Below are 25646 nucleotides of genomic sequence, written 5' to 3'. Positions count from 1 at the left end.
GTCCAGCTGTAGCTGCCAGGTTCCCGTGAGAGAGAACTTGTGCAAATTTAAGAGCCATAGTGAGGAGGAAACTCCTGAAATTATTTCATGAGTGACGTGACAATTGGTAAAATTGCCACTTTAAAAAAATAGGCCCTGCTCCTGTATCTCTATAGCAGTAATTCGAGATTCAGACATTCAGCTGGTGAGGCTCTTCCAGATGTGGAGATAAAACTTTCCCCAACAGATTTCTGAAGAAATTCTTGTATGTCTGGCTGCTGTTAAAGGCACAGGGGCAGGACCCCTGAAAACGTCTTACTTCCCTAAAGCAGCAGTCTTGGGCCTTTTCAGATTCAGGACGTGCTTTTTCACGCTGCTGTGCAACTTCAGACCCACTCTTCAATGTTCTGCCATTTGTACGTTTTTCTTCTCCCTTTGTTTTTCGCCATTTCTGGGCTCTTCCATAGTGTCAGCATCTTCAGATGGGATTCCATCGCATAGTGACACATTCAGGTTGCACAATTTGGAGTTCTTGCTCAGCAAACCTGCTTCCCCAAAGAAGCAGACTTTCTGTGGTAAGCAAAGTGGAAACCGTATGATGACATCCTCTTGACAATAAGGATGACAAAATCTGCCCATTTGGGTTTCTCTGAGTTTCTCATTTTTCCAGTCTTCAATGCAATTCTCCACATTTCCACATGAGCTTGCAACTTAAAGAAGAAGAAAAAAGGACACCAGCATTTTAGTGTGAATTTTGCCTATTATATACACACACATGTCTGTTTGTTCAATTTTGCCTAACTCAGAGAACTGAATTTTGAAGAAAGGCTGTGTTTTGGTTTGTGTATTGTTTTGGAAAGTACATAAAGTATGTAAATTCATCTTTAAATAAGAACTGAATAGGATCCCACTCCCCCGCCCAATCCGTCTTTGAATCAGTGTCTCCTGCAAACAAATCAGAATGAATTCTCAATAAAAAGTCAGCATAGTCTAACCTCCTTGCAAATAGATCAGGATGATTGCTCAAGAAATAGATTGTTTAGAAGCAACATCTCTCTGCCTCTCTCCCCTTATCTTCTTCTCCAATTGTCTGTTTCTTTGTGTGTTTCCCTTCCTTTTTAAAAAAGACAGTAAGCAAAAGAGTTTTGGTGCCTGTGGTCTGACCAACTTCAGGTGAGGGTGCAGTAACTGACTTGTGGGTACCAACCCCACCAGTTGACGACTAGTGCTGAAGCATCTCTGAATGTGGGATGGCTCCATTGGTAGAGCCTCTTAATTTCAGGGTCACAGGTTGGAGCCCCACATTGGGCAAAAGGATTCCTGCATTGCAGGGGGTTGGATTACAAGACCCTTGTGGCCCCTTCCAACATTACAGTTCTAGGATTCTATGAATGCTACAGGTATTGGAGACACTAGCTGCCTTCAGACAAGTCTGAGATGACTGTAAAGAACAGAATTGCCAGATTGTAACCTAGAGAATTTACTTCTGCTTTAAACCATACTCATGTAGCAGAAGAAGTTGCTTCTTCTGGGCCTCCTACCCTAACCCTTCCCACATCTTGCTGCTGAAAGAATGAGAAAGGAGGATGGAGGGCAAACAGAGAACTGACTGGGACAGGAGATGCAGCTGGACACACTTTCACTGCTTTTGTGTGGTTAAAAAGTAAAAGGTAGAATCTCTGGGTTGTAACCTGATAGCCATAGTGTAAAAATATATCTCAGATACAAACAATCCTGTTCATAAACAATATGTTTTCACACACGCCTGTTACTCACTTCATGCACATAGATGCACACAGCCATGCATAACCCCCCAAGCATCTTGCATGTGCACACACTGCCACTTTTAGTGCTGCTGTTTCAGTTTGGTTGAGTGTCAGCAGTGTACTAGGTCCTGTACAGAATTTGCAAGAAAAGTAAAAATTCAGTAAGAGAAGCCTTTGCAGTAGGACAGAGTTTTTGTTGTTGTTGTTTGCACAACACATTTTTCCTGCGATCCATATATTATTTTTATATTTCTTGTTTACTGAATATATTGGTCGCTTTTTAACCAAGGCAAGCCAAAGCAACCTACAGTATATAAACAAACACATCTATGAAAACTGGCATAAAAAGACAAAGAAAAATCTAAACGGCAGATCTGTTTTTTAAAAAAATCTAGATTAAAACACCCCACCCAACAGGGGTGCCAACTTGAATAAAATATTGTGGGGGCCCAGGTAAGCCCCGCCCCACAAAATTGATAACATGATGCAGTGCGCACACACCATTTGAATGGGAATGTCCATCAACTTTGTGGAGGCCCGTCCCCCTAAAATATTTTATTGTGGGGGCCAATGCCCCCACAACCCCCAGGAGTTGGCTCCTATGCCACCCACTCAAAGCTACAGAAAATTAAAAGCCAAAGGCCTGGGGAACAATGTAATGTAATGTAATGATGGTGCCAGGCAAGGCTCATCAGGGAGAGCATTCCTCAAACAGGGAGCCACCACTGACAGGGCCTGTTCTCCTGTTGCTGCCCTCTGGTCCTCCCATGAATGGCCTCAGAGGACAATTTCAGGGTCTGGCTTGGTTCATATGGGGAGAGGCAGTCCTTGAGGTATTGGGGTCCTGAGCCACATAAGACTTTATAGGTCAAACAAGCATTTTGAATTGGGCCCGGAAACTAATTGGCAGCCAGTGCAGTTGGGCCAGGATTGGTGTTATGCGTTCAGACTGTACTCCCCCAGTGAGAAAGACCCCTGCAGAACTACTTTCTTGTACATGCCACACAAGTGTCATTTCTCTTGTCTTTTCAGCACCTAATTTTTCAGCGCCTTCCTTTTTTCACAAGCCTTTTAAGCAAAGATTTTTAGATAGTAGATATACCTGATTTGAATTTCTATTAATTGTTTATGTTTTTTATTGTTAATTATTTTGAAATGATTTCATGGGAAGTAATTCATAAGCTGAATAAGTAATTGTAAATAAATAACAGAGAAACTGACATAATTCTTACCCACTGTCAAAATATTTTAGGGCTGCCACATTTTCATCTTGCTGGGCTCCTGCATCTTTAGTATTTGTTAGTCCTTTGTAATATTTGATCCCGGAACTCCCTGACAGGCAGAAATTCAATACAGAAGGGTTTTCCTATCCACATCAGAAAACGTGTTGCCATTTAAATTTTCTGTTTGTCACAGAAGTCTTGCTAGGAGTTTGGGGTGTGTGTGTGCACATACCAATTCCTCATAGGGTTTGATCAACAAAATCTAATCCTTTTGAGTTTAAGAATGGTATCTTAATTCCTTGTATTTGTAAATTGAATGAACGAGCCCATTGATGGGAAGGTGCATTTAATCTGAAAATATGGCTCTTCCATTTTTGGTACCGAATTAACAACATTCAAAGAAGGTGAGTTTTGATGTCATGTTTGTGTATCTTGTGGGCGGGGGGGGGGGGGGCTGTAACCCTTTAGCTTATTATTCTTTCTCAAAACCAACTTGCTTGCCTCTTACTCATACATACCTACTGCCTCCCCTTTATCTTTGATCAGAGGTTATAGAAACTGCTGATTTTTATCATTCTCACTATCGGTCGCCTTACTGTAGGTTGCTTGCAGCAATGAGTTCCACTTATACTGATCATTCTGTGTACAGTGCTGCCACCTGTTCCTCCTGCAGTTACTCTCCTGCCTCTAACAGCAGTTTGACACTCAGAAATGGAGTAGGTGAACTTTTGCCCATCATTTCATCAACGCAGCAGGAAAAAAAGCTTCAGCTGTTTAATTTCTGCTTGTCATTGTCATTTTAAAAGGAGGCAAGGTAATTGTGAATATTCCTCAGTATTGTTTTGAACCTTCTTTTACTTCTGATGTTGCTTCACATCTACATCACCCCCTTCTAGATCTTGATTGCCATGAATCCCATGGAGATATCATGGAGGGTGGTGGTTGGATTCTGAGGACGAATGGGTGGAGCTCGGGGAGTTGGAAATGGATGACCTTGGGGAGCGTCCTAGCGGAATGGGGAATGTGACAATGGGACCCTGAGATGTGCCTGAGCCTGAGGAGTAGGCCAGAAGTCTAGGGAGTGGAGAGCTGGATCCAGGACAGGGTTGGCAGAGGACTGTTTCACCCCATGACATCAGACACTCCTAGTCAGATCAAGCCAGTGTGAACCAGCCCATTTGCTTGCAGTGAGGACCAGGACAGTTTGATCCAACCCCTACAAGCCCGGACCTCACATCAAGACTGGTGACCAATAACTGCATGGCAGCAACTAGGACAACTTCATTGCAACCATGATCAAGTCCTTCCAGCAACCTTAGAAGAAGGAGACACCCACATGTTGGCTTCAGAATCAGAGGCATGGGAGAAAATCAGTGGGTGATTACACCAGTGCGTTTAGACTGTAGGCCCAGGACTGGAATTGGATTGACAAGGTGTATATGGTGCAGTACCAGCTGGGGCTAAATGATGAGATCCTTGATGAATTGGGGCAAACAGCTCTGCCTGGCATCTGATCAGCCCTCATTTAGCTGTGCCTGAAAATAGGCGGTAGACCTGAAGGTTGCCTGGAGTTCCAGTACCACGCTCCGGCAGACATTTCCCATTGTAGTGTGCAAACATCATCAGTTTCAGGGGAGGAATCTATTGCAGATCGGATTAGCATGTACCCGGTTGATGGAGGATGAGAAGACAGGAAGGTGAAAGAAGTGTGCTTGCCTCTGTTGTGGGAAGGTGAGGCACTGTGCCATGGTGTGTTCAGCCAAGGTGGTTGTCAAGACTCTGGTACTAGAAAACTCAAAATCCTAACTCTTGTAGAGGTCTGGGAGCTTGGACCACAGAAGGAGTGTGGACCTTCCCAGAAGGCCCCTGAAGCTCCACCACCACACAAATCAGCCACCCCCCCTGCCTACTGTCTTGCACACCCCTTTGGGGAAAGGGGTGCCTACTTGAGTCATGATAGACTCAGGAGCCTCTAGCAATTTCCTGGATTGGGACATTGCCAATCAGTAGGGCACTGGTTCATGGGAGCTCAGTGAGTCACTCTTCATGGATGCCATTGACAGTAGAGCAACGGTGCCTGGCACAATCATGCGGGCGACTGCACCTGCTACTCCTGAAGTTGCTGGACCCCCAAGAAGAGCTGACATTTCACCTGGCAACCCCACCATGCTTTCCCATTATGCAGGGGGGGGGGTGCCCTGGTGCACTCAGCACAACTTGTTCATCTCGTGGGGGCAGCGGTCCATGGCATTTTCACTTCTATCAGCAGTACTGCAAGAAAACAGGATGTGTTGGCTGCAGCCACTGTACTTTCTTCCCCTGAAAACACCTTGCCCCCTTTCACAGCAAACAAGGACAAACTCCCAGCCAAGTATGCCATCTTTCAGGATTTGTCCTTCAAGAAAGAGGCTTGCAAGCTACCACCACACTGTCCCTACACTGTTTTCGTGGTACCGCAGCATCCCCATCGCCACCGAGATGGACCCAGGAAAGGCAGCCACCTTGAACCAAGAAGGGTTTTCAGCATCTCATGGCGTTCACGAATTACTCCTGGAACTTCATTGTCTCTTTCCCTTACTGTGCCATTGACCAACTGCCTGAAAGGTGGGAAATCCTTTCAGTGGACCGAGAAGGCTCAAGAGGGGTTTTCATGCTTGAAGACAATGCCTCTGATGTGCCTATTGGGGTAGTGTTGTTGTAGACCAACCAAGGAGAAGGAGTTGGTTCTGCGCGCATACGATTCTCAGAAACTGACTCCTCCCAAGCAGACCTACTCCAAATGGAAGAAATGAGGAAAGTGCACTGGAATATGTTGGATAACACTCACTTGATGAAACGTCATCTGATCTCCCCACAGCCAAATCATGATGAGTACTTATTAAATAGCCAACATGGTCTAATCTTTCTGCAAACAAAGCAGCCTAGATGCACATTAAAAGGTTGCCTGGAAGCGACCAGTAACATTGTTATCATACCTACTAATAGTGAACTCAAGAGTGCCATTCCCTAGGAAGCCAAAACAGCAATAATAAGGGAGGTATTGGCCAGCTTGGAGGCATCTTGTGCTTTGCAAAAGTAGTTTTTTGGGGGGAGAGACCTCAGAACAGCACGCTCAGTAGCTGCAGAATTTTGAATGTCCATTGGAGTGGGGATGAAATCAAGTATCCGGGGAAATGGCATGACTGGCTGGAACCCTGAACCAAGAGCATACTGCTCTGCAACATTTTATTGCATGTCCCACTTATTACCCAGAATGCTTTGCTTATTTCTCTCAGCATGGGGCTAATTGAAGGGTGCTGGAAGGCAGAGCAGGAAGCAGAGTTTGGGGAATCTTGGTGTGTATTTGACCCTATCCGCACTGTACATTTAAAGCAGTATCATACCACTTTAAACAATCATGGCTTCCCCCAAAGAACCCTGGGAACCATAGTGCTAAGAATTGTTAGGAGACCTCTATTGGACTTACAGAACTACAGTCTCCAGATTTCCCTGGGAACAGGGATTGATTGTTGAACCACTCTGGGAATGGTATCTCTGTGAGAGGAACAGGAGTCTGTTAGTTCCCTCACAGTGCTACAATTTCCAGAGTGGTTTAACAGTCTACTCCTCCTCACAGGAAATTCTGGGAACTGTCATTCCATGAGGGAAATGAGGGTTTCCTAACAACTCTCAGTACCCTTAACAAACTACTTTTGCCAGAATTCTTAGGGGGAAGCCGTGACCGCTTAAAGTGCTTAAACCGTATGGTGTGAATGTGGCAGATGCCTGAGGCTGGTGCGACTCAGCGGCCAACATCTGGAGGGCCACAGAGCCCCCAGCCCTACACATATGAGTGCGCAGGGCCAGCCCACTCATGAGGCAGAGTGAAGCAACCGCCTCGGGTGGCAGAATACTGCGGGACGGCGCTCCCACAAGGTTGCATAGCAACTGCAGTGGCAGCTTCTGGTGAGATTATATAGTAGTTTATTACTTATACCCCGTCCATCTGGCTGGGTTTCCCCAGCCACTCTGGGCATCTTGCAACAAAACACTAAAATACAATAACCTATTAAACATTAAAAGCTTCCCTAAACAGGGCTGCCTTCAGGTGTCTTCTAAAAGTTTGGTAGTTATTTTTCTCTTTGACATCTGGTAGGAGGGCGTTCCACAGGACGGGTGCCACTACCAAGAAGGCCCTCTGCCTGGTTCCCTGTAACTTGGCTTCTTGCAGCAAGGGATCCGCCAGAAGGCCCTCGGTGCCGGACCTCAGATTTCATGTTTTCCAACGCATGCATGGCAAAAATTATCCTTTCTGGTGGAGTTAGGCGATCAAACTAACCCAGGTGAGAGAGAGCTCGCCTCAGAGTAGTTTGCCCATTGGCACGAACTCTCTGTGCCACACTGCCTGGCTGCAAGAGGAATCCTTGCCCTCCTCTACCATCCCCACAGCTGCTCCCCCCAGATTTCTGATCAGGTGCAGAATACGGTGCTGCACGTTGCCTAGAGGATGTGTTTTATGAGGTGACTAATATATCTAATAAATAAATAAGCGTGGTAAAATTCTCCTCAGCCTTTGACAGGATGATGCAGGGCACCAATACAGATGACCAAACTGCATCTTGGGAAACGTATAACTGTTTGTATATCGTCTTGTCAGGAGAATTTTTGCCACACGGAAGGTAGCAAAATGGTTGCCTGTAATGGACTTAATGTGCAGCTACCGCTGTTACACATGCACTTCGGCTACAATTTGGTGGATGTTATTCATTTAATGAGAGGACCCAACTCAGGGGGCGGCCCCACTTTTTCTTGGACTCTCCACCCATCAACTGCCCCCCACATCGCATGCTGAGGTCTAGCCTAGCTCAACAGGGCTTCCTTATTAGAGTGTGACTCATTAAGCATATGCAAATCAGACAGGAACAGCCGGTGATAAGGCTCCAGTCTTGGGGGTGGGAAACGGAAAAGACATCTTAAGAGGAAGGCAACTCTCTACCCCCCCATCCCTGTCCTGCACTGCAGGGCTGGTCCAGGTAGGAGCTGGAGGGCCAGGAGAGGGCAAAAGAGACCTTGGAAGCAAGGAGGGCGTTCCTTTTTAAAAATTGCTTTGGGTGAGGCAGCTTTTAGGCCAGACTGGAGCGAGAAAAGCAGTGTAAAACCTGCTCACTAAAGCTTTCCATTGTGAATGGTGGGGGTGGAGGGAGAGTTGACTTCGATCACTTTCAGTTATAGTATGTAGGCCCAGCCGTGCCCGAAATGGTTACAGTTGTGTTCCTCAGCTGGGGCTAGTTGTTATTAAGAAAATTTCCCCCACTTCAAGCTAAGATACGTGCAGTTCTAGCACGGGACCAAAAGTGCCCAGAGCGGGGAAGTCCACCCTCTGACTCTCCCCAGTTGTATCCAAATCGCACCTTCCCCTCCCAGGTACCTCTCAGTGTTGTGTGTGCCTTGTTTGGCTGCATCCTCTACTGGCAGCACGTTCACTAAGGGCAGGATTAGGTAATTTGATTTGTGGGGATCTTGGGGGCCAGGAACTGAAATGGATGACTTTGTGGTTTTAACAATCTGTGGAAGTTTTGTTTTGTTTTGTTATTTCTATTCCCCGCTTCTCAACTTCGTGAAGCTGGGTGAGTGGTTGCCTAGACCCTCCTTTTGCAAGGTTTCACTTTCTGATCTGAGCTGCTGGGGTCTCCCCAAACATATTGGGCCTTTCCAAAGAGTGTTCTATAGAATAGATTTTTGTAGTGCTAAAGTCACACAAACTGGGGTCTAGCATTTGTAGTGCAATATCTTCTTCCTTTGTAGTGTAGCTTGGGAGGTGGTGGGAAGGAGAGGATGTAGCGTATGTTGGAAAGCAAAAGTATGCCTCTTTTTATTTATTTTGTGCACATGATCCATGTTAGAAAAAAGCAACCTTTAGCTCTCATCTTTGCACCTTCTGCCATGCCACCCCTTCTATTTGGACCCAGTTATGTATAAATAGGGGTGTGGGAAAGCGGGGAAGGAGTCAAGTTGGTTGGTGATGCCAAATTATTTAGGAGAATCAAAAAATTCAACAGAACTAAGTGAAAAACATGATGGCAGTAAGATTGCAAAATGAGATAACAATAATGATGATGATGATGATAACAACAACAATAATAAATACCCTGCCCATCTGGCTGTGTTTCCCCAACCACTCTGAGCAGCTTCCAGCAATAGATAAAAACATAATAAAATGTCAAGCATTAAAAACTTCCCGAAACAGGGCTGCCTTCAGATGTCTTCTAGAAGTTGTGTAGTTCCTTATCTCCTTGACATCTGATGGGAGGGCGTTCCACAGGGCGGGTACCACTGCCGAGAAGGCCCTCTGCCTGGTTCCCTGTAGCTTCACTTCTTGTGGGAGGGAACTGTCAGAAGACCCTCGGAGCTGGACCTCAGTGTCCAGGCTGAATGATGGGGGGACCACCTCCCACAGTGAGCACTGGAAGGAAGGGTAAGTCACCTTTAGGGGCCTGGTCTTCTCATGGATATTCCAGGTTCCTCCTCTGAATTTTCTGCTTCCATTAAAAAGAGAAATAAACTATTGTTTTTACTTGCAGGAGATAACTAGGAAAAACATGCAAGCAGTGTTCTGCCCTCTTGCTCAACAAAAAGTAAACTGCTTTTCAGTGTTGGCCACTGAAATGTCTTTCCATTATATTGGTCAAGATATAGTAAGACAGAGATGGGGATCTGCCAGAAGTTATTAGACTCCATTTTCCATCAGCCTTAGCCAGCAGGGCCAATAGTCATCAGGGCCGGAAGCTCCAGAGGGTGGCACCACTGCCACTGTGCACCCACTGCATGCCACCTCCAGTTGCCCACAGGGCACACACTGCTGCTGGGTGACCTCTTCCTCCTCCTGTTCCTCTGCCACTGTGACTGTGTCCTCCCCACTGTTGCGTCTCCTCTTACACCGCCTGGAGGCAGCCTGGGGAATCTCTGGTTTGCTTGGCTGGCAGGTGGTCTGCTGTTAGGCTGTAGAGAGGTGGGGATAGATGTGGGGCTGGGCAGTAGATGCCCAGTGCTGATGAAGATCAGGAGGGAGCAGAAGAGGGGGGATAGCTCCAGGGCTTTTGCCTCAAGCAGCAAAACGACCTGGGCTGGCCTTAATGGTCAGGGATGATGAGTGATGGCGTCCAATAACGCAGGAGAGCCACAGATTGCCCATCCCTGATCCAACTAGGCATATATTTTCAAATTCTATGTAATGTAAATGTTATTGTATTGATATTTAAATACTTTAGATTAGTATTTAGGTTCTGGGTGTTCTGCTCTGATTCCCCCCACTGCCGCTTGGTGTACCGTCACAATCTGATGTAGCGCTCACCCCCATTTTCCTTCCACCCTCTTTTCTTTCTCTCATAGAAGTAAGAATGTCTAAGCCCCTGGAGCTGGAGAAGGCGCGGCTGGAGCTGCAAGAGGAGCACACAGGTAGCAGTGCCTGGAGGGAAGGGATGGGGATTTGGTCGTTCATTATAATTTTTATGAACTAGCAAAATATCTGTCATTATGAGCTTTGAAAAGTGGGTGAGGGATGGGAGACTACTGTGATGTGCACAGTGATCTCTAGAGTGATCTCACCTCAGTACAGACTTCTGCGCTCCCCCATCACCCAACAATGGTGCCCAAAAGCCATTTTCCTTTGTCCCATAACCCCACAGTTGCAGGGAGACCATGCCTCAGCTTTCATTTGCATTGCTCTGTCCTGAGTTCCATTCTTTGGTCCTAATGGAATGTGACAAACCGACTAGCTTAGGAACTAGCCTTCATATAATATATGAAACACATGTTTTGTAATATGTACACTTCTTATTTTGTAAACTGCCCTGGGGTGATCATCTCCTCCTCCTCCTTCGCCTTACTGTTATTGTAAAATAAATCCTCCCAATGTTCTGCATTTTAAAAGTTTTTCAGACCCAATAAATTAGACTAAGCAATAAGTATGCAGCTAAGGTAACATATGATTTGCACTAGCAAGTTTTTAAATGAGTCTTAGTGAAGCAAATTTGGGGGAGAGGGGCAAAGTTAGGCATGATGAAAAATGGTCATGTGGGGTGTCTGGGGACTGAGAAGAGAAGCAGTGAGAAGTCCTGAAAGCGATTGTTTTAGGTGAGCAGACAGAATGAAGCAGAGAATAAATGGTAGAAGGAAGGCTGGGTGGGAAGAAGCAGCCAATGTTTGGTACATGGCCGTGCCACTTAACTGTTTAGTGGGTCAGCTTACCCCTTGGTAGAAAGAAGGGAAAGCACCAAATATCAGACAAAAAGTGGGGAGACCTCAGAGGTTTGCCTACCTCTATAAACATGCTACATGTACAATCCATTAAACATTCAGAAAAAAGCTTGCGTTTTTAGAATTTACTGTAATGTAGAAATGAATGCAGATATTACATACAAAACCACCTAGCCTTTATATTATAACAACAACTCATTTCAAAAATGTAATTAAGTCCCTTTCTTTAAAACCATACCAGCATTGTCCAAAATGCCAGAATTATAGTGTGGTTTGCATATATATCTTGATTTTAGAGTGATCCTACACTTGGGCATGTGTGTTCATGCACGTACAGTACCATAAGGAACCTCATAGCCATGACTGAAATCCTGCAAGCGACAGAGAAAGGCACAGGACCTGTGGGGAGAGGAGGAGAAGAAACAGGCATGGCAGGCTTGATGTGGCCTATGGGACTCCTATTTGGGAATGTAGGCCTTGGGAGGAGGGTTCAGGGAATGGGGATTATTGAAGCGATGGCTTTGAATGGAAGCTTTATGACAATTATCTCCTTTGCTTTCAGATACAGAAAGAAATGGACCTGACACAAACCACCAGGTGAGAAAAGGTGGCCAGAAGCTGGAGGTTTAAAGTAGTGGCACAAATGTTGTTGTGGCAGACAAGGGGCATGCTCTTAGTCTGTCCATGCTGACTTCCTTTTTCTCTCTTTGTCCCTTGCAGACCCAGCAGAGCAAACCTTCCCCGTTCTCCCCATCCCCAACCAGCACCGGCACCAAGGTAAGTGGCATCCTCTAGCCAACCCACTTGCAGCTTCCACTAGCACCACTGCAGGGGACAATGTTTCTCTGCCAGTTCTCACCATACTCAAAAGGGAAGACAGTTTCCCATACATGCTTGTAATAACAGTGGTCTCTACCAGTAGGGACCATCTTCCAACAGTTTGCAGGGCTGCTTTTTTATGCTTCTTTGTGCTCCCCGATATGGGGGACAAGGTTAAGTGTCCTCTAGATACCATCTATGGGGAATAAAAATGTCGCCTCTCATCTGCAACCACCATAGCCAAGTCTAGGAGAATGGAGGTCAGAGAGGGAAGAAATCAGGTTGCAGGTTATAATATTAATCAGGAAATAGGAATCCAATTTTGCAGTGCCTCTGACTGGGGAACCTCTGAACTTTGGCACCCAAGCCACACTACCACTTCACAAGGAGGAGAGATTTGCTTGTTTTGTGAATGGATGTGTGTGTGTATGAAAAAATGTATATATATTAATAAATATATCAATAAATATATTTTAATAAATGTGTGTGTGTATATATATATATATATATATATATATATATATATATATATTAATAGGTAAAAATAAAGGTAAAATATGTTAATAGTTAATAGGTGTGTTAATAGTTGTATGTGTGTATGTTCTGGAATGTGGACTCCAGCAGTTTCTAATGGAGGTAATGTGGACCTTGGCTCTGTGTCCTGCAATAATGCTTTATCATATCACATGTGAAATAATAATAATAACATGGGTCAGTGGAAGCATTTGGGTGAAAAGGGAGGCTGAGGTACCTAGCTATGTTCACTAGCAGCTGCCACCAGAGGGAGCACCGCATCAATTTGCAGTGCCCTTCGTGAAGAGGGTAGCCACATTCTGATCTTCACAGTGGTTTGGGAGGTGCAAATCAAGCCAGCTTGTATCAGAATTCAGAAAGAACAAATTCCGGAAGTATCCCTATTTATTATGATAGAGGTGTATAAAATTATGCATGGTATGAAGAGAGTGGGTAAGAAACTCACCCCCCCATCATAATACTAGGACCTAGGGCCATCCAATAAAGCTACATGTTGGAAGTTTCAGGACAGACAAAAGGAAGTACTTTTTTTCACACAGCATGTATTTAAACCATGCAATTCACTACCAAAGATGTGATGGCTTCAAACTTAGCTGGCTTGAAAATGGGATTAGACAGATTCATAGAGGATAAGGCTATCAGCAGTGGCGGAGCTTGCTGCTCCGGCACCCGAAGCAGGGCATATGCTGGGTGGGGCTAGCCGCCTGCAGGGGCAGGGCTAGCCGCCAGGAGCGCTGACGAGTCTCGGGGGGGGAGGTGCTCTGGCGGCGGGAGCCTTTCATGATTAATACACTGATAAGTTTAGGCAATAGGTTTATTAGAGTGAAAAGAATTTGGAAAGGACAGGAAGTCAAATTTACATTTCATTCTCCTTCTCAGTGCTCCTCCTTGATTCTCTGAAGACCAGTGGTCCAGAGGGCTGTTTAAATGCCTTTTTACAAAAAGGATTTCCGAATGGCCTGTGCTGTGCTTTGAAATCCCAATAAGTGGGGCTGCAAAGGGTAACATGACCTGCCACCCGTCTGTCAAATTTTGTCCAGCAGGGTTGGAGAGACAAGGATCCAACCCACTCGCCAGAAAACATTCTCCACCTCTGTTTATCAGTGTGTTTATCTGTCTTAGCTGACCACTGTTTCCTCCAGATCTCCTGTGGTTCTCTAAATGCTGTACTGCAACTCCCATCATTCCATGCTAATGGGAGTTGGAGTCCAAAGACATCTGTGGGCCACAGGTTTCCCATCCCTACCCCAGAACCAGCTATGGTGGCTGTAGATGAGTGAATTCTAAGGAAAAGTATCATTTCTGCAGTGCCATGAAGTATTATTTACTACATTTCTATTCCAGTCTTCATTTGGAAATCAGCTTACAGGTCCCTCAGGCTAGTCCTCCCATCAGGTCACTGACCTACCAGTACCTACTTAGCTTTAAAACTCTGGTTTTTTTACAGCCCCTCTATATTTTCTGGTTAAACAAATGTTGCTGTGTTTGGAAGCACAACAGAAACCTGCAAAACCCACTTTGTCCCAGGACTGGAATCATGAAGTAATTCAATATCCCCCCCCCCCAGTTGATTGATTTCTGAGTAACTGAAGAAACCTATTTTTTATTTTTCTGGTATAATATATAGCTGAGTGGAAGGTTGGGTGGGTCAGAACCGTGGGCAGCTTTGTACTTTTGTAATCAGTGTGGTAGAGACTCATGAATCAAGTTTGGTTTTGCGGGGGAATTCCCTGTGCCTGAGGCCCAGCAGCAAAACAGGAAGCCAACCTAGCAATGAGTCAGAGAGATAGCATCAACTTCCAGTTGTTGGGATTTTGGTGCTTGTGTTGCTCTTTGTCCCTTTAGCAAGTCGCTTGCAGCAGCAGAGTGAATTAAACACGTGTAGGGCTGCTTACCTAGCATAATGTATTCAAGTTGCTGATTTTTTTTGTTTTCCTTGGTGTTGCTTAGCATCACCCAGCACCCTGGACAATGTTCTCAGTTCCATTGGGCCATCATCCTCTCCCTGCAGTGACACAGATAGGACTCCGTATATTCAATGGTAGCCTTAAAACCCGAACCTTTTGCGCTACCCTGTGAGAGCTACCCATTGCATCGCTCTGCTTAAGCGCTTCTTTCAGGCTGGTAGCTCGGATGTTAGGGAAGGGGAGATTATGGGCACAGGAGAGGGGGTCAGGAAGCATGGAAGGAGAAGGAGGACAGCATCAAATTTGTGTCTCAAACAAGCAATGTTGAGCTGCAACAGGAACGGAAGGATGTCTGTCGTACACAGCTGGAGAGAGAGTCGTAGTGATTCTCTTTCATCTTGTTTTCTCCCTCCAGATCAAAGCTGAAGACCCAACAGAAATTCCTCCAGCTCCAGCCCCAGTCCCGGCTCCCCCAGCTCAGCAGCCACACCTGCCCCAGGCCCAGCTTATGTTAGCTGGCAGCCAGCTGGCTGGGGTAAGTGGAAGGTCCTGTGGCCAGACATAGATTACAGAGTTTGGCTTAAGTGGCCCAGGGGGTGGCAGGGAGGTGGATACAAACAAAGGGCTGTTTCCATGACCAGTTTTCTAACAACTGAAAGTCCTGAACTCAAGAAGCATTGAGCCATCGTTCATTATGTAAAAAGCATGGTTATTATTTGATGGGAAGCTCCTCTCTTTCCATAAAGTTGTTTCATAGATTATGTAGTAACAAGTCCAGGTTTGTAAGTATACAGATTAGAGAGAGAGAGTGTCTTCTGACAAGCACACTGTATGTGTTTATTATTTAGGTGTGCACTTGGAAAAAATAGTTAAAGAAATCATGTACTAAAAGGCCTGTGGTATCAGTTAATGATTCAAAATAGTTTAAGGGAAATAGAGGGTTGATAGGAAGATGGTAGCTGGGGAGGCATGGCTTCCTGGCACTCTGGGGTGGACACTGAAGGATGATGAAAAGGAAATGATGATTTTGAAATCTCACCCCTCTCCTCTCCTCTGAATGTGGTAGGTAGAGGCCTGGGGAAGTGGACATTTCTCCAGTGCAGGTGTGGCTTGTGGAGGGGCTTAGATTGAAACTAAATTCTCATTCTGCATTGCCCTAGCAAAATGCTGCTTATACCTTCCTCATATAAGCAGTAAGGGACCCAGAATGGCGTTGTGTGTTCATCAGCATTTCTCAGTAATGTGAGAAGCTTAGGTTTGTCCACTCCATTCCTCCTCCTGTGCCTTTCCCAGTGACTAAGGAGAAATTCAACACACACAGGATTTCCTGCCCCTGAGCATAATGTGAAAGAACAACAGCCCTCATCTGCTTAGTGAAATTGTCCTATCGTGTTGAATTATAAGCACAGGCACTGCTGTCAGGAAAGGAGTTGACAACCAAGAGGAATATATTGCTTGGCTCTCTGCTTGCTGGGGCTCTTGCTGATGCGCTGGGTGGGAGAAGGACCCAACTAACCAGCTTCTTCCTTCTCTCTGCCTGGTTGATTTCTCCTTCCCTTTTTCACCTCTACTCCCCTTTTGCCTGGTCACCACCTCCTGGCCTGCCATTTGCTATGCTGCCCTTGGTACACCTCTTCTCTGCCTTCCACCAACCCAGCTTACGGCCCTGATGCCTGCCCAACAGCAGCTGCTTCTGCAGCAGGCCCAAGCGCAGCTCCTGGCAGCCGCCGTGCAGCAGTCCAATGCCGCAGCTGCTGCAGCCTCCTCTCAGCAGCCTGGGGCCGAGCTGACGGCGCCACAGAACCAGCCCCAGACGCCACAGCTTGCCCTGTCGCAGCCAATCCAGCTCACTGCACAGGTAAGGGCTTGCGCACTGGAGGCTCAGCTTGCCGGGGGTCTGGCCAGAATGGGTTGCCCAGCATTACACGCTCACCACCACACAGAGAACAGGGCAGAAGTCAAAGCATATGACAGGCTGCTCATGCAGACGTGGCCTGATCCACGGGTGGCATCCATCTGTCTCAGGAGACAATGGAGGGGTGCGCCTTTCTGGGCGAGGTCAAACTGTTGGAAAGTTGCAGTGCCTGCTGTGGCTCTAGAGACCGATGCAGGAGAGACATGTTTTGTTGCAGCTGGGACAGGTGAAGGCGTTCAGTTATGCATTATGTTCAGTAATGCGCTGCGGCATTTCTTCTCTTATGTAGGGATGTGCATAGAAACTAGGAGAGGATGTGTTTGTTAGATATTATCCTTCGTGAGTTCAGCAGGGTACATCCCTTTGTCGGCCAAAAATAAGGAACCTGTTGATATGTTAGCTTTAACCTTTAGTTTTAGTAATCCAGGATGCTTTATTGCAGACTGGATTTCCTGTTATTTCCCCCTTTTCTCCCTTAAAAACAATAGACACGCCAAACAGTCTTCTTATAAGTAAAGATAGATTTACTTGCTCAGTTTCACAATAGCAGTCTTGAGGCAGGCTTTTGCAGACATATACAGTAGTGTAGATCAAAATGGAGTTTGAGCTGTGACTCAGATTCAGCACTTGTCCTTCATCCCTAGTAACTGATGAGGCATCGAAGAGAAGAGAAGAGAAGAAAAGAGAAGAGAGAGATTGGCGATCAGGAATCAAAGAAAGAGCAGGCTGGGAACGTGACCGGCTTATATAGACTGTGCCCCTTTTACCTGGCTGTACACAGTGGAAGTGGCTCTCACAGGGGGGATTTTCTGTAGACCCTGTGAGATCCAACTTCCTCTGTCTGTGCCTTTCTAGCAAACACACATTGCCACTTGCCACAACAGACCCTGGTCAACTGTAGGAGAATCCTCAACACCTTCACCGGACTGCCGTCCCCAGCATTAAACTGGCATAAATTTGCATGGTAGATATACCCACACTCTTCCTCCCCTTCGCTTCTCTGTTCTAGGACATCCAGCAGCTGCTCCAGCTCCAGCAGTTAGTCCTCGTCCCAGGGCACCACCTCCAGCCGCCTGCACAGTTCCTGCTGCCACAGGCCCAGCAGGGACAGCAAGGTAAGAATGGCTTGTGTGTGAAAAAGAGACTGCATAGGCCACACTCCGCTTCTCCTGGCAAAAGGGTATTTGCAGGCAGGCAGTTCCTAGTACAACGAGCCGTTGTTTTTCTGCTGTAAGCTGCAAATGAAATTGCCATTGACTTTATGCCCTGATGGGGGGAAAGCTCAGTGAAGTGCTCTTTCCCAACAACTTTTGAGATGTATAAGAAAAACGTTCTAAAATGTTGTGGTAAGTCTGAAAAATAAAACATTGGCACAGGATGAAAAGACAGCAGCATTTGAAAATCAGCGCTGTAATACTCTTTCATAGAAGTGCAATGGCATGAATATTTTAATATTTAAAAATGGTTCTAAAAGCATTTTCAGTGTGAATTAAAACATTTTTTAAAGCAAAAACAACAACAATGTAATGAAATGATGCTGACTGGAAAATAATAATAGTGAAGGTGAAATGCCAATAGGTTCGGCTGCTTTAGGCAGAAGATGCCAAAACCAGATGGAAAAGAAAATGGAAGAGTAACAATACTACAGTGATTTACATCTGTAAAGATTCCACCAATGTTTTTATTGTTAACAACAACAACAACAACAACTTGGGATTTTTTGTGGTCTGCCGAAAACCAGAAGAAGAAGCACAGAGAAGACACAGGGGGGAGACAATGAGTTGATGATGTCATGTAGATGCCCTATAAATATGAGTGAACCAAGTGTGAGGATAGTAAGCACCTAGTGTGGAAGCCCTGTAAGGCACGGATGGGGAATCTGTGCCCTCCCCCCTCCAGATGCTCTTTGATCTACCAAACTACAGCCAATATGGCCGCTGGTCAGGAATGGTGGAGTTGTAGTCCAGCAACATCTGAAGGACCCCACACATTCCTCATCCCTGCTGCAAGCCTTGGACAAAAACAAACAAACCAGAGTTCACTGTCAGCCTACATCTACTTACCCCACCCTCATCAAGCCCAGGTCTACCACGAATTATGTTCAGTCCTGAAGGTGATAAAATCATGTGTCTGAATATTTTCAAAGTACTTTTCCCTCACCACAGAATTCCCCATTTGTTCCCCCCATTCTGGGATGAAGAGGCAAATTAGGGAACTGGAGAAATCTGTTCCACTTTGCCTCAGCATAAAGCATTTTATTCTCTCAAATTAGAATCATGTGCTGGATGGTAGGGGTGAGACGATTTTCCAATTTTGCTTCCTCTTACTTTTTGATTTTTCCAATCTTAAGTTTCCACACCAGTTTGCAATTAAAGAAAAGAAAGTCCTCATGAAAATTCCATCAACATTTTTGTACGAATTTATCCTAATAAATATATTTTTGCAGAGCAATTTTCTTAATATAACACTACATTTCTATGTTATTTTCACAAATATATGATTTTATATGCAGTCTTTACTCTCATTTATGAATCTTAGTGCAAAATAACCTAGCTGGAGAACTGCGTTGCAGAATTTGGAGAAGTATGAATTTCAACAAATGGCTGTGTTTCAGTTTACACCTTGTTTCAGAAAGTGTGAATTAAATAGGCTCACCTTCAAATTCCTCCCCAGTCTGCAAGAAAAGACAAACAACTGTGAAGAATAGAAAAACCACATTTTCTAAATGCTGCAGTGTCCAGCTAGGCTTTTTTCTTGTCTGCACATTTTCAGCAGTAGCTGCCATTGTGAATTTTTATTTTCTCTTCAGCCAATGAAGGATTTTACTTCTCCTAAATAACAACAGTGGAGGTTTTTAGGGGTTTGAAGAATGGCACCAAATTGGCAGATTTATATTCCGGGTTTGATCAGTAACTTTTCACACGGTGGAATAAGGTGGTGCTTGATTTTGCAAAGCTGAGCTGTTCACTACATTTTTCCCTCACAGGGCTGCTCCCGACACCAAATCTCTTTCAGCTACCTCAGCAAAACCCAGGGAGCCTCCTGCCGAACCAGCCTCGTGCAGGACTCCCAGCACAGGTGAGTGCGTAAAATACTCAGTGGGAATGCAGAGATTACCAGCCTTGGTCTGGCAGTCTCATTCTTCATCTTTTAATGCTGTACTCTTGTCTACTCCAGTATATCTTGCTTTGAAGAAAAGACTGTTTCACCACAGTTAACGCAATGCAATGATCATTTTGTCAGACCCTTGAAGGCAGTGGCGATCAGGAATTTGTTTATTTGTTTAGTACATTTACACCCCTTCCATTATGGAATTTCACGGTGGTGTGCATGGAGGGGGGGTCCTTTCCCAGTCAGTCTTCCGACCAGGCACTGATCAGACCTCTAGACCTGCTTAGCTTCAGCATGGTGGCTCTGTATCCTGTGCCCTGGGACTATGAGGATTGTGATCACTCATCTCACCTTTGCCTCTGCTTAAACAGTTTTCCAGGTATTGTTTCAAAGACTTGCAGAAATGTCTGACCAGAGCCAACAATGGGATAAAAGTAATATGGTAATATGGAGACCACCTGGGAAGTAGTGTCCTTTTGTCTCACTGCTTGGCCCAGGAGGCAGGGAGGGGAAAACCACTCTTTAGTGTTCAACTGAAGCGCACAACAAGTTGGGTTTTCTCCAGATTTGCTCCAGTTTGGAGCTAGAGTGCAGGGTTTCCCTGGGAAAGGAGTGAGTCAGGCAGAAGACCACTTGGCCCCGTGATTTCTAGGCACGGGACTGGTGGAAGTGTGGACGAGCCCTAAGCTGTTTCACTGAGGTCTTGTTCATACATTATTCTTTGCCTTCTGTTCGGTGCTTTCGTGCAACTTGGTTCAGCGTTTCTGTGTCTTCATTCTGCTCCCCAGCAAGTGACTCGGCCTGGCCTCCCCGAGTCCCACCTCACTCACTCGCAGCCGCCCAAATGCCTGGAGACCCCTTCACACCCTGAGGAGCCCAGCGACTTGGAGGAGCTGGAGCAGTTTGCCCGCACCTTCAAGCAGCGGCGTATCAAGCTGGGCTTCACACAGGTACAGGCCAAGGTGTCTGGCTTAGGCTAGTCCACGATGGAAGAGTGGGATGTTGTTGGTTTCCCTTAGGGGGCTGTGCCAGATGTTGCCCTGTGAACATTTTCACTGTGAAATAATTATTATTATTTTCTTCCCCCCCAAAGATCTTTATTGAAACTTAACATATATACATAATAACCAAAATTCTCAATGATTCCCTCACATAAAATATAATATCTAAATTACAAGAGCTACTTAATTATACACTTAATTATAAAACCCACCACCCACCCTCTACTTCCCACCACAGCAATTCGACTTCTTCATATTTCTTTCTACCTTTTCCTCTTGCAATCTATAATAAATTATTTTTGTTACATTCTGATTTTTCCTTCTTTATTGGTTTTGTTATTGCTTACATTTTTTATTCTAAGCCTATTAGCATGTCATTTTTAGAACAATATTTTGACATATAATCTTCGAAATACTTCCACTCCATTCTTAATTTTTGATTTGATTGATATCTTATAATTGAAGTTAATTTTGCCAATTCTGTATACTCAATTTACAGACATTTTCGCTGTGAAATTATTCTTCTGTTTATTAAATTTCTATACCGTCCTCCATCCAAGGACCGCAGGACGGTTTACAACATAAAAACACAAGAACACATAACATAGTAACAGACAAAAATAAGAATGACTCTCCTCTCAGTTTAAAAGGCCTTCAGTTAGCCGAAGGCCTGGGAGAAGAGGAATGCTTTTGCCTGGCATCTAAAGATATGTAACGAAGGTGCCAAGAAAGCCTCTCTGGGGACAGCATTCCACAAGTGGGGAACCAGTGCAGAAAAGGCCTGTTCTCCTGTTGTCACCCTCCGGAGCTATTGTGGAGGAGGCACACAAAGAATCATAGAATTGTATAGTTAGAAGGGTTCCCAAGGGCTATCTAGTCCAACCGCCTGCAATGCAGGAAAGAAGAGCCTCAGGTGATGATCGCAGGGTCCAGTTTGGTTCATATGAAAGAAGCATCAGGTATTGAGGTGGCAATGTTCCCTGGAAAAAAGAGACTAAGGTCACTTCCAGATGACGTGTTTATTGAACATTCATTCCAATTTGTTTGCCCAAAGTTTGTGGGGTGGTTAGACATTGTTAGACGTTAGAGGCTTTAGTTGAGATTCCTGCACTGTAGGGGGTTGGACTAGAGGACCCTTGGGATTCCCTTCCAACTCTACAATTCTATGATTCAGTGATTTAGCATTCATTCTTAATTGTTCACAGGGAGCCTAGATCATGTTGATCTTTTGATGAGGTGGTCATGTATCTCCAAATCACATTTAATTGTACAACCTGAACTTGCTTGAATGTGATGGAATCGAAAATAGTGACATTCTGGAAGTGCCCCAAACATACATAAGGCAGTTCTAGAAAGTACATTCCCCATGTTGGTTGCATAAGCACAACCTTCTCTTTGGGATCAGCCTGAGGAGTGAGGCAGAGATCAAGCCAGTTTGTATGCACAGCCTTAAGTATTTTATTATTATATTATATTATATTATATTATTAATTTGTTTTGTTTTGTTCTGTTTTATACACAGGCTTTTTTTTACTACTCTTAGCCAAAAATGTCTCTAAGCAGTTTATAAGCATCCACAGTACAAAACCAGTAATATTTCCAAGAATTTCTAACATTAGAAATACGTTATAAAACAGTGGGATGTATTCAGCAATTAGACCCACTGAAATCAGTGGACTTTAGTTAGTCTTGTGGGTCTATTCAGAGTATGATGCAAACCATTATCAGTAATGCAATAAAATTGAAGAGGAATAAAATCAGCCAACCAACTAAAAATTCCATAATATAAACACCTGGGCAAATGAAAAGGGATAAAAGGATGTCACATAGAGGAGGGAGAAAGGTTGTTTTCTGCTGCTCCAGAGAAGCGGACACGGAGCAATGGATCCAAACTACAAGAAAGAAGATTCCACCTAAACATTAGGAAGAACTTCCTGACAGTAAGAGCTGTTTGACAGTGGAATTTGCTGCCAAGGAGTGTGGTGGAGTCTCCTTCTTTGGAGGTCTTTAAGCAGAGGCTTGACAACCATATGTCAGGAGTGCTCTGATGGTGTTTCCTGCTTGGCAGGGGGTTGGACTCGATGGCCCTTGTGGTCTCTTCCAACTCTATGATTCTATGATTAAGCATGTACCGAAGAGAAGAAAATGTTGGTGTCACCTGTACCTCCCTAAGGGGAGTATTCTACAGTTGAGGCACCCTCTGATGTTTATACATGGTGTATTTCTGCTAGAGATGGGCCTCTTCTGATGATCATAATGCCCCGGCAGGTTGCATGCTCTCGGTAATAGCTTCTCTCCCCATCTCTGTCTCTCTCCTCCACAGGGTGATGTGGGGCTGGCCATGGGGAAGCTTTATGGGAATGACTTCAGCCAGACAACCATCTCGCGCTTTGAGGCACTCAATCTCAGCTTTAAGAACATGTGCAAACTCAAACCTCTACTGGAGAAATGGCTCAATGACGCTGGTAAGTGGAGAGGAGGAAGCGAGCAGGAAGAAGCTGAGGTCTGCTGGAGGAGGGGTTAAGGCCTCTTAGAGGCAAAAATAAAAGAGCTTTTGGGGGTGGGTGGGAACAGGCAATTAGAAGGAAGGTGGAGCTCAAGATCTGAGATACCGTATTTTTTGCTCTATAAGACTCACTTTTTCCCTCCTAAAAAGTAAGGGGAAATGTGTGTGCGTCTTATGGAGCGAATGCAGGCTGTGCAGCTATCCCAGAAGCCAGAACAGCAAGAGGGATTGCTGCTTTCACTGCGCAGCGATCCCTCTTGCTGTTCTGGCTTCTGAGATTCAGAATATTTTTTTTCTTTTTTTCCTCCTCCAAAAACTAGGTGCATCTTGTGGTCTGGTCGTCTTATAGAGCGAAAAATACGGTATTTTCTGCTGAGGAAGCTAAGCCCTGATTGTGTTGGTGGAGAGGAAATATGTGGAAATGAGCAGGTGTGAGGGAAATCATTGTCAGGGCTGGCGAGAGCATAATGGAATAGAAAAGACTGACTTCATTATCTAAGAATGGTCCCCACATGTCTGGCTTAATGCAGGTGTCAGATAGGCCTGAACAGGCCTTTGGAGAGCTGGTGGGTGGACCAAGCCTCCAAGGGAGAGAATACTAACTTCAGGCCTTGAGGAAAATTCACTTTATGGGCTCAAAGTTCTGCAGGTTACTTCCCAGTAAGGCAGAGCATGGAAAAGTATTTCCTCATTTGCTTAATCAGCATATACATTCAACTTTAAAATTGCCCCTTAACTGCTACTAAGATAGATCTTCAAAGGTTTTGTTTTTTGAGCTGAGAAACTACTGTTACACAGGCTGCTTAAAAGCCAATCCAGTGTGAACTCTCTAAAGCAGGACTCCAACATAGTAGCCCCCTCCAGATGTTGCTAAATTCCCATCAGCCCCAGCCAGCATGAACAGTGGCCACGGATTGTGGGAGTTGTAGTCTGAACAACATCTGAAGGGCACCATCTTTAAAGTCACAAGGAGATGGCAGAGAGTCAAGGGAGTGGTGTCACTTCTCAAGGCAAGCAAGTGGAAACTAGGCCCAGTAGAGGGAAAGATGAAGACAGCGGAACTGGATCAAGCTACAGGACGGAGGTGACACACCAGGTGGGTGCTGTACACTGGGTGATGATGTTTGCAAGGTGACTAAATGGCTCTCCCACACCTCATGTTTCAGAGACAATGTCTGTGGACTCCACACTTCCCAGCCCCAACCAGCTAAGCAGTCCCAACATGGGCTTTGATGGGCTGCCAGGCCGGCGCCGCAAGAAACGGACCAGCATTGAAACCAATGTCCGCTTCGCATTGGAAAAAAGCTTTCTCGCGGTGAGGCATTTCCCATTGTCCAGCCCCCCACGTACCTAAAGAGTGATATGGAAAAGCCAGGTTTCAAATTCCTGTTCTCCTGCGAAACTCTGACCTTGGCTAGTAAGGTTCCTCACCAAACCCACATTTCAAGGCTGCTGTAAGGACAGAAGCAGATAAGACCATGCCTGGGCCACCCTGGTTTTATTCTCAGGAAGTGTGACATATAAGGAAATGAATAAAAACAAAATTAAGCAATTTTACAATGTGTTCATTTAGATTGTATATTGCTTCCCAAGGCTTTCAGCAACTTTTCCTTATCTCTAGTTCTTCATGGGGAAAAGCTGTTGGGGGAAAAAGGCCAATCTTACTGCCCTTGGCAGCAATTGCAAGAAAATCAGGGGTTATGCCAGGGAATGGGAATCTGAGGAACCAAGGCAAGGGTGGGGAACCTTTTTCAAAGTAAGGGCCACATACCTTTCAAGGGCCATGTTAGTGGTGGGTGGGGCCAGAGGCAAAAGTGAGTGAGGCAATCAATGTACATAGTAAACCTTTGCACAGTAGGCAAGTTTCTATACACACCTCTCTAACCTCAGCCTAGACAAGCAAGAGGCATTATCTGAGTTCAGTGACTCATTCCTGCTGGGCAAAAAACACTTGTGAGAATTGAGGCCAGCTATGCATGGGGCCTGGAGAAAGGAGGCATAGCCAGAGAGAGTGGCATGGAGGCTCACATTCGGCGCTTGATCCTGAGGTTTCTCATCCCTGGACCAGGCATGAGTCAGAATCAAAGAAAACACGAGAGCCAGGAAATCCACTTTGCTCTGGCAAACTCCTGACCCAAACAGGAAGCCCTCTATAACTCTTCCTATTTAGGAGGGCCCAATGGCCATCCTAGGAAGAGCTTGAGAAGACTTCATTGCCCTACCTAGAAGGTGCTCCAAACTGCTGCTCTGGTGGCTCACACAGAGCCAAGGGTTCATGGTTTTAGCCCAGGTAATTAATGACACTCCTATTTTACAACAAAGGGGAAAACAAGGCTGAGAGAGTATGACTTGCCCAAAGTCTTTATGCCAGTCTTTGGCTGAGCTACCACTCGAACCCAGGTCTCGCAAAAGAATGGCTGACTCTCTTCTCATTTGATTCCAGCTGATGGAAGTGTGTACACACCATACATTTAAAGCACATTACTTTCCCCAGAGAATCCTGGCAGCCACAGTTCACTGTTCACAGCACTTGAAAAACCATGTGCTTTAAATGTGTATTTAAATGCAAGGTGTGTGCACAGCCTAGGTGTGTGTTCTGGGTTGTTTTTTAAGTTCATTTAACCCTCTTGTGTTTAACTGATAGGTCAGC

At 45.2% G+C, this 25646-nt stretch overlaps 1 protein-coding gene across 10 annotated transcripts in view; it reads left to right on the top strand.

The window, feature by feature from the left end:
- The window catches only part of POU2F2 (POU class 2 homeobox 2), a 102612-nt gene that overhangs the window by 69105 nt on the left and 7861 nt on the right, over positions 1 to 25646 (top strand). For 9 of the 10 annotated variants that reach the window (XM_081018811.1, XM_081018814.1, XM_081018809.1 and 6 more), the window contains 10 exons: positions 10337 to 10402; positions 11766 to 11800; positions 11924 to 11980; positions 14879 to 14998; positions 16121 to 16321; positions 17388 to 17493; positions 19365 to 19456; positions 20278 to 20439; positions 22814 to 22955; positions 24163 to 24311. In XM_081018811.1, coding sequence (XP_080874937.1) covers positions 10337 to 10402; positions 11766 to 11800; positions 11924 to 11980; positions 14879 to 14998; positions 16121 to 16321; positions 17388 to 17493; positions 19365 to 19456; positions 20278 to 20439; positions 22814 to 22955; positions 24163 to 24311 — 1130 coding nt within the window. Of the gene's footprint in view, positions 1 to 6179; positions 6304 to 10336; positions 10403 to 11765; positions 11801 to 11923; positions 11981 to 14878; positions 14999 to 16120; positions 16322 to 17387; positions 17494 to 19364; positions 19457 to 20277; positions 20440 to 22813; positions 22956 to 24162; positions 24312 to 25646 lie in introns of those variants that run through there. The other variant, XM_081018816.1, reaches the window with a different exon arrangement.

Source organism: Podarcis pityusensis (assembly GCF_964106645.2).
Source record: "Podarcis pityusensis genome assembly, chromosome: 8".
NCBI lineage: Eukaryota > Metazoa > Chordata > Lepidosauria > Squamata > Lacertidae > Podarcis > Podarcis pityusensis.
This window is presented reverse-complemented; position numbering and strand designations above follow the sequence as displayed.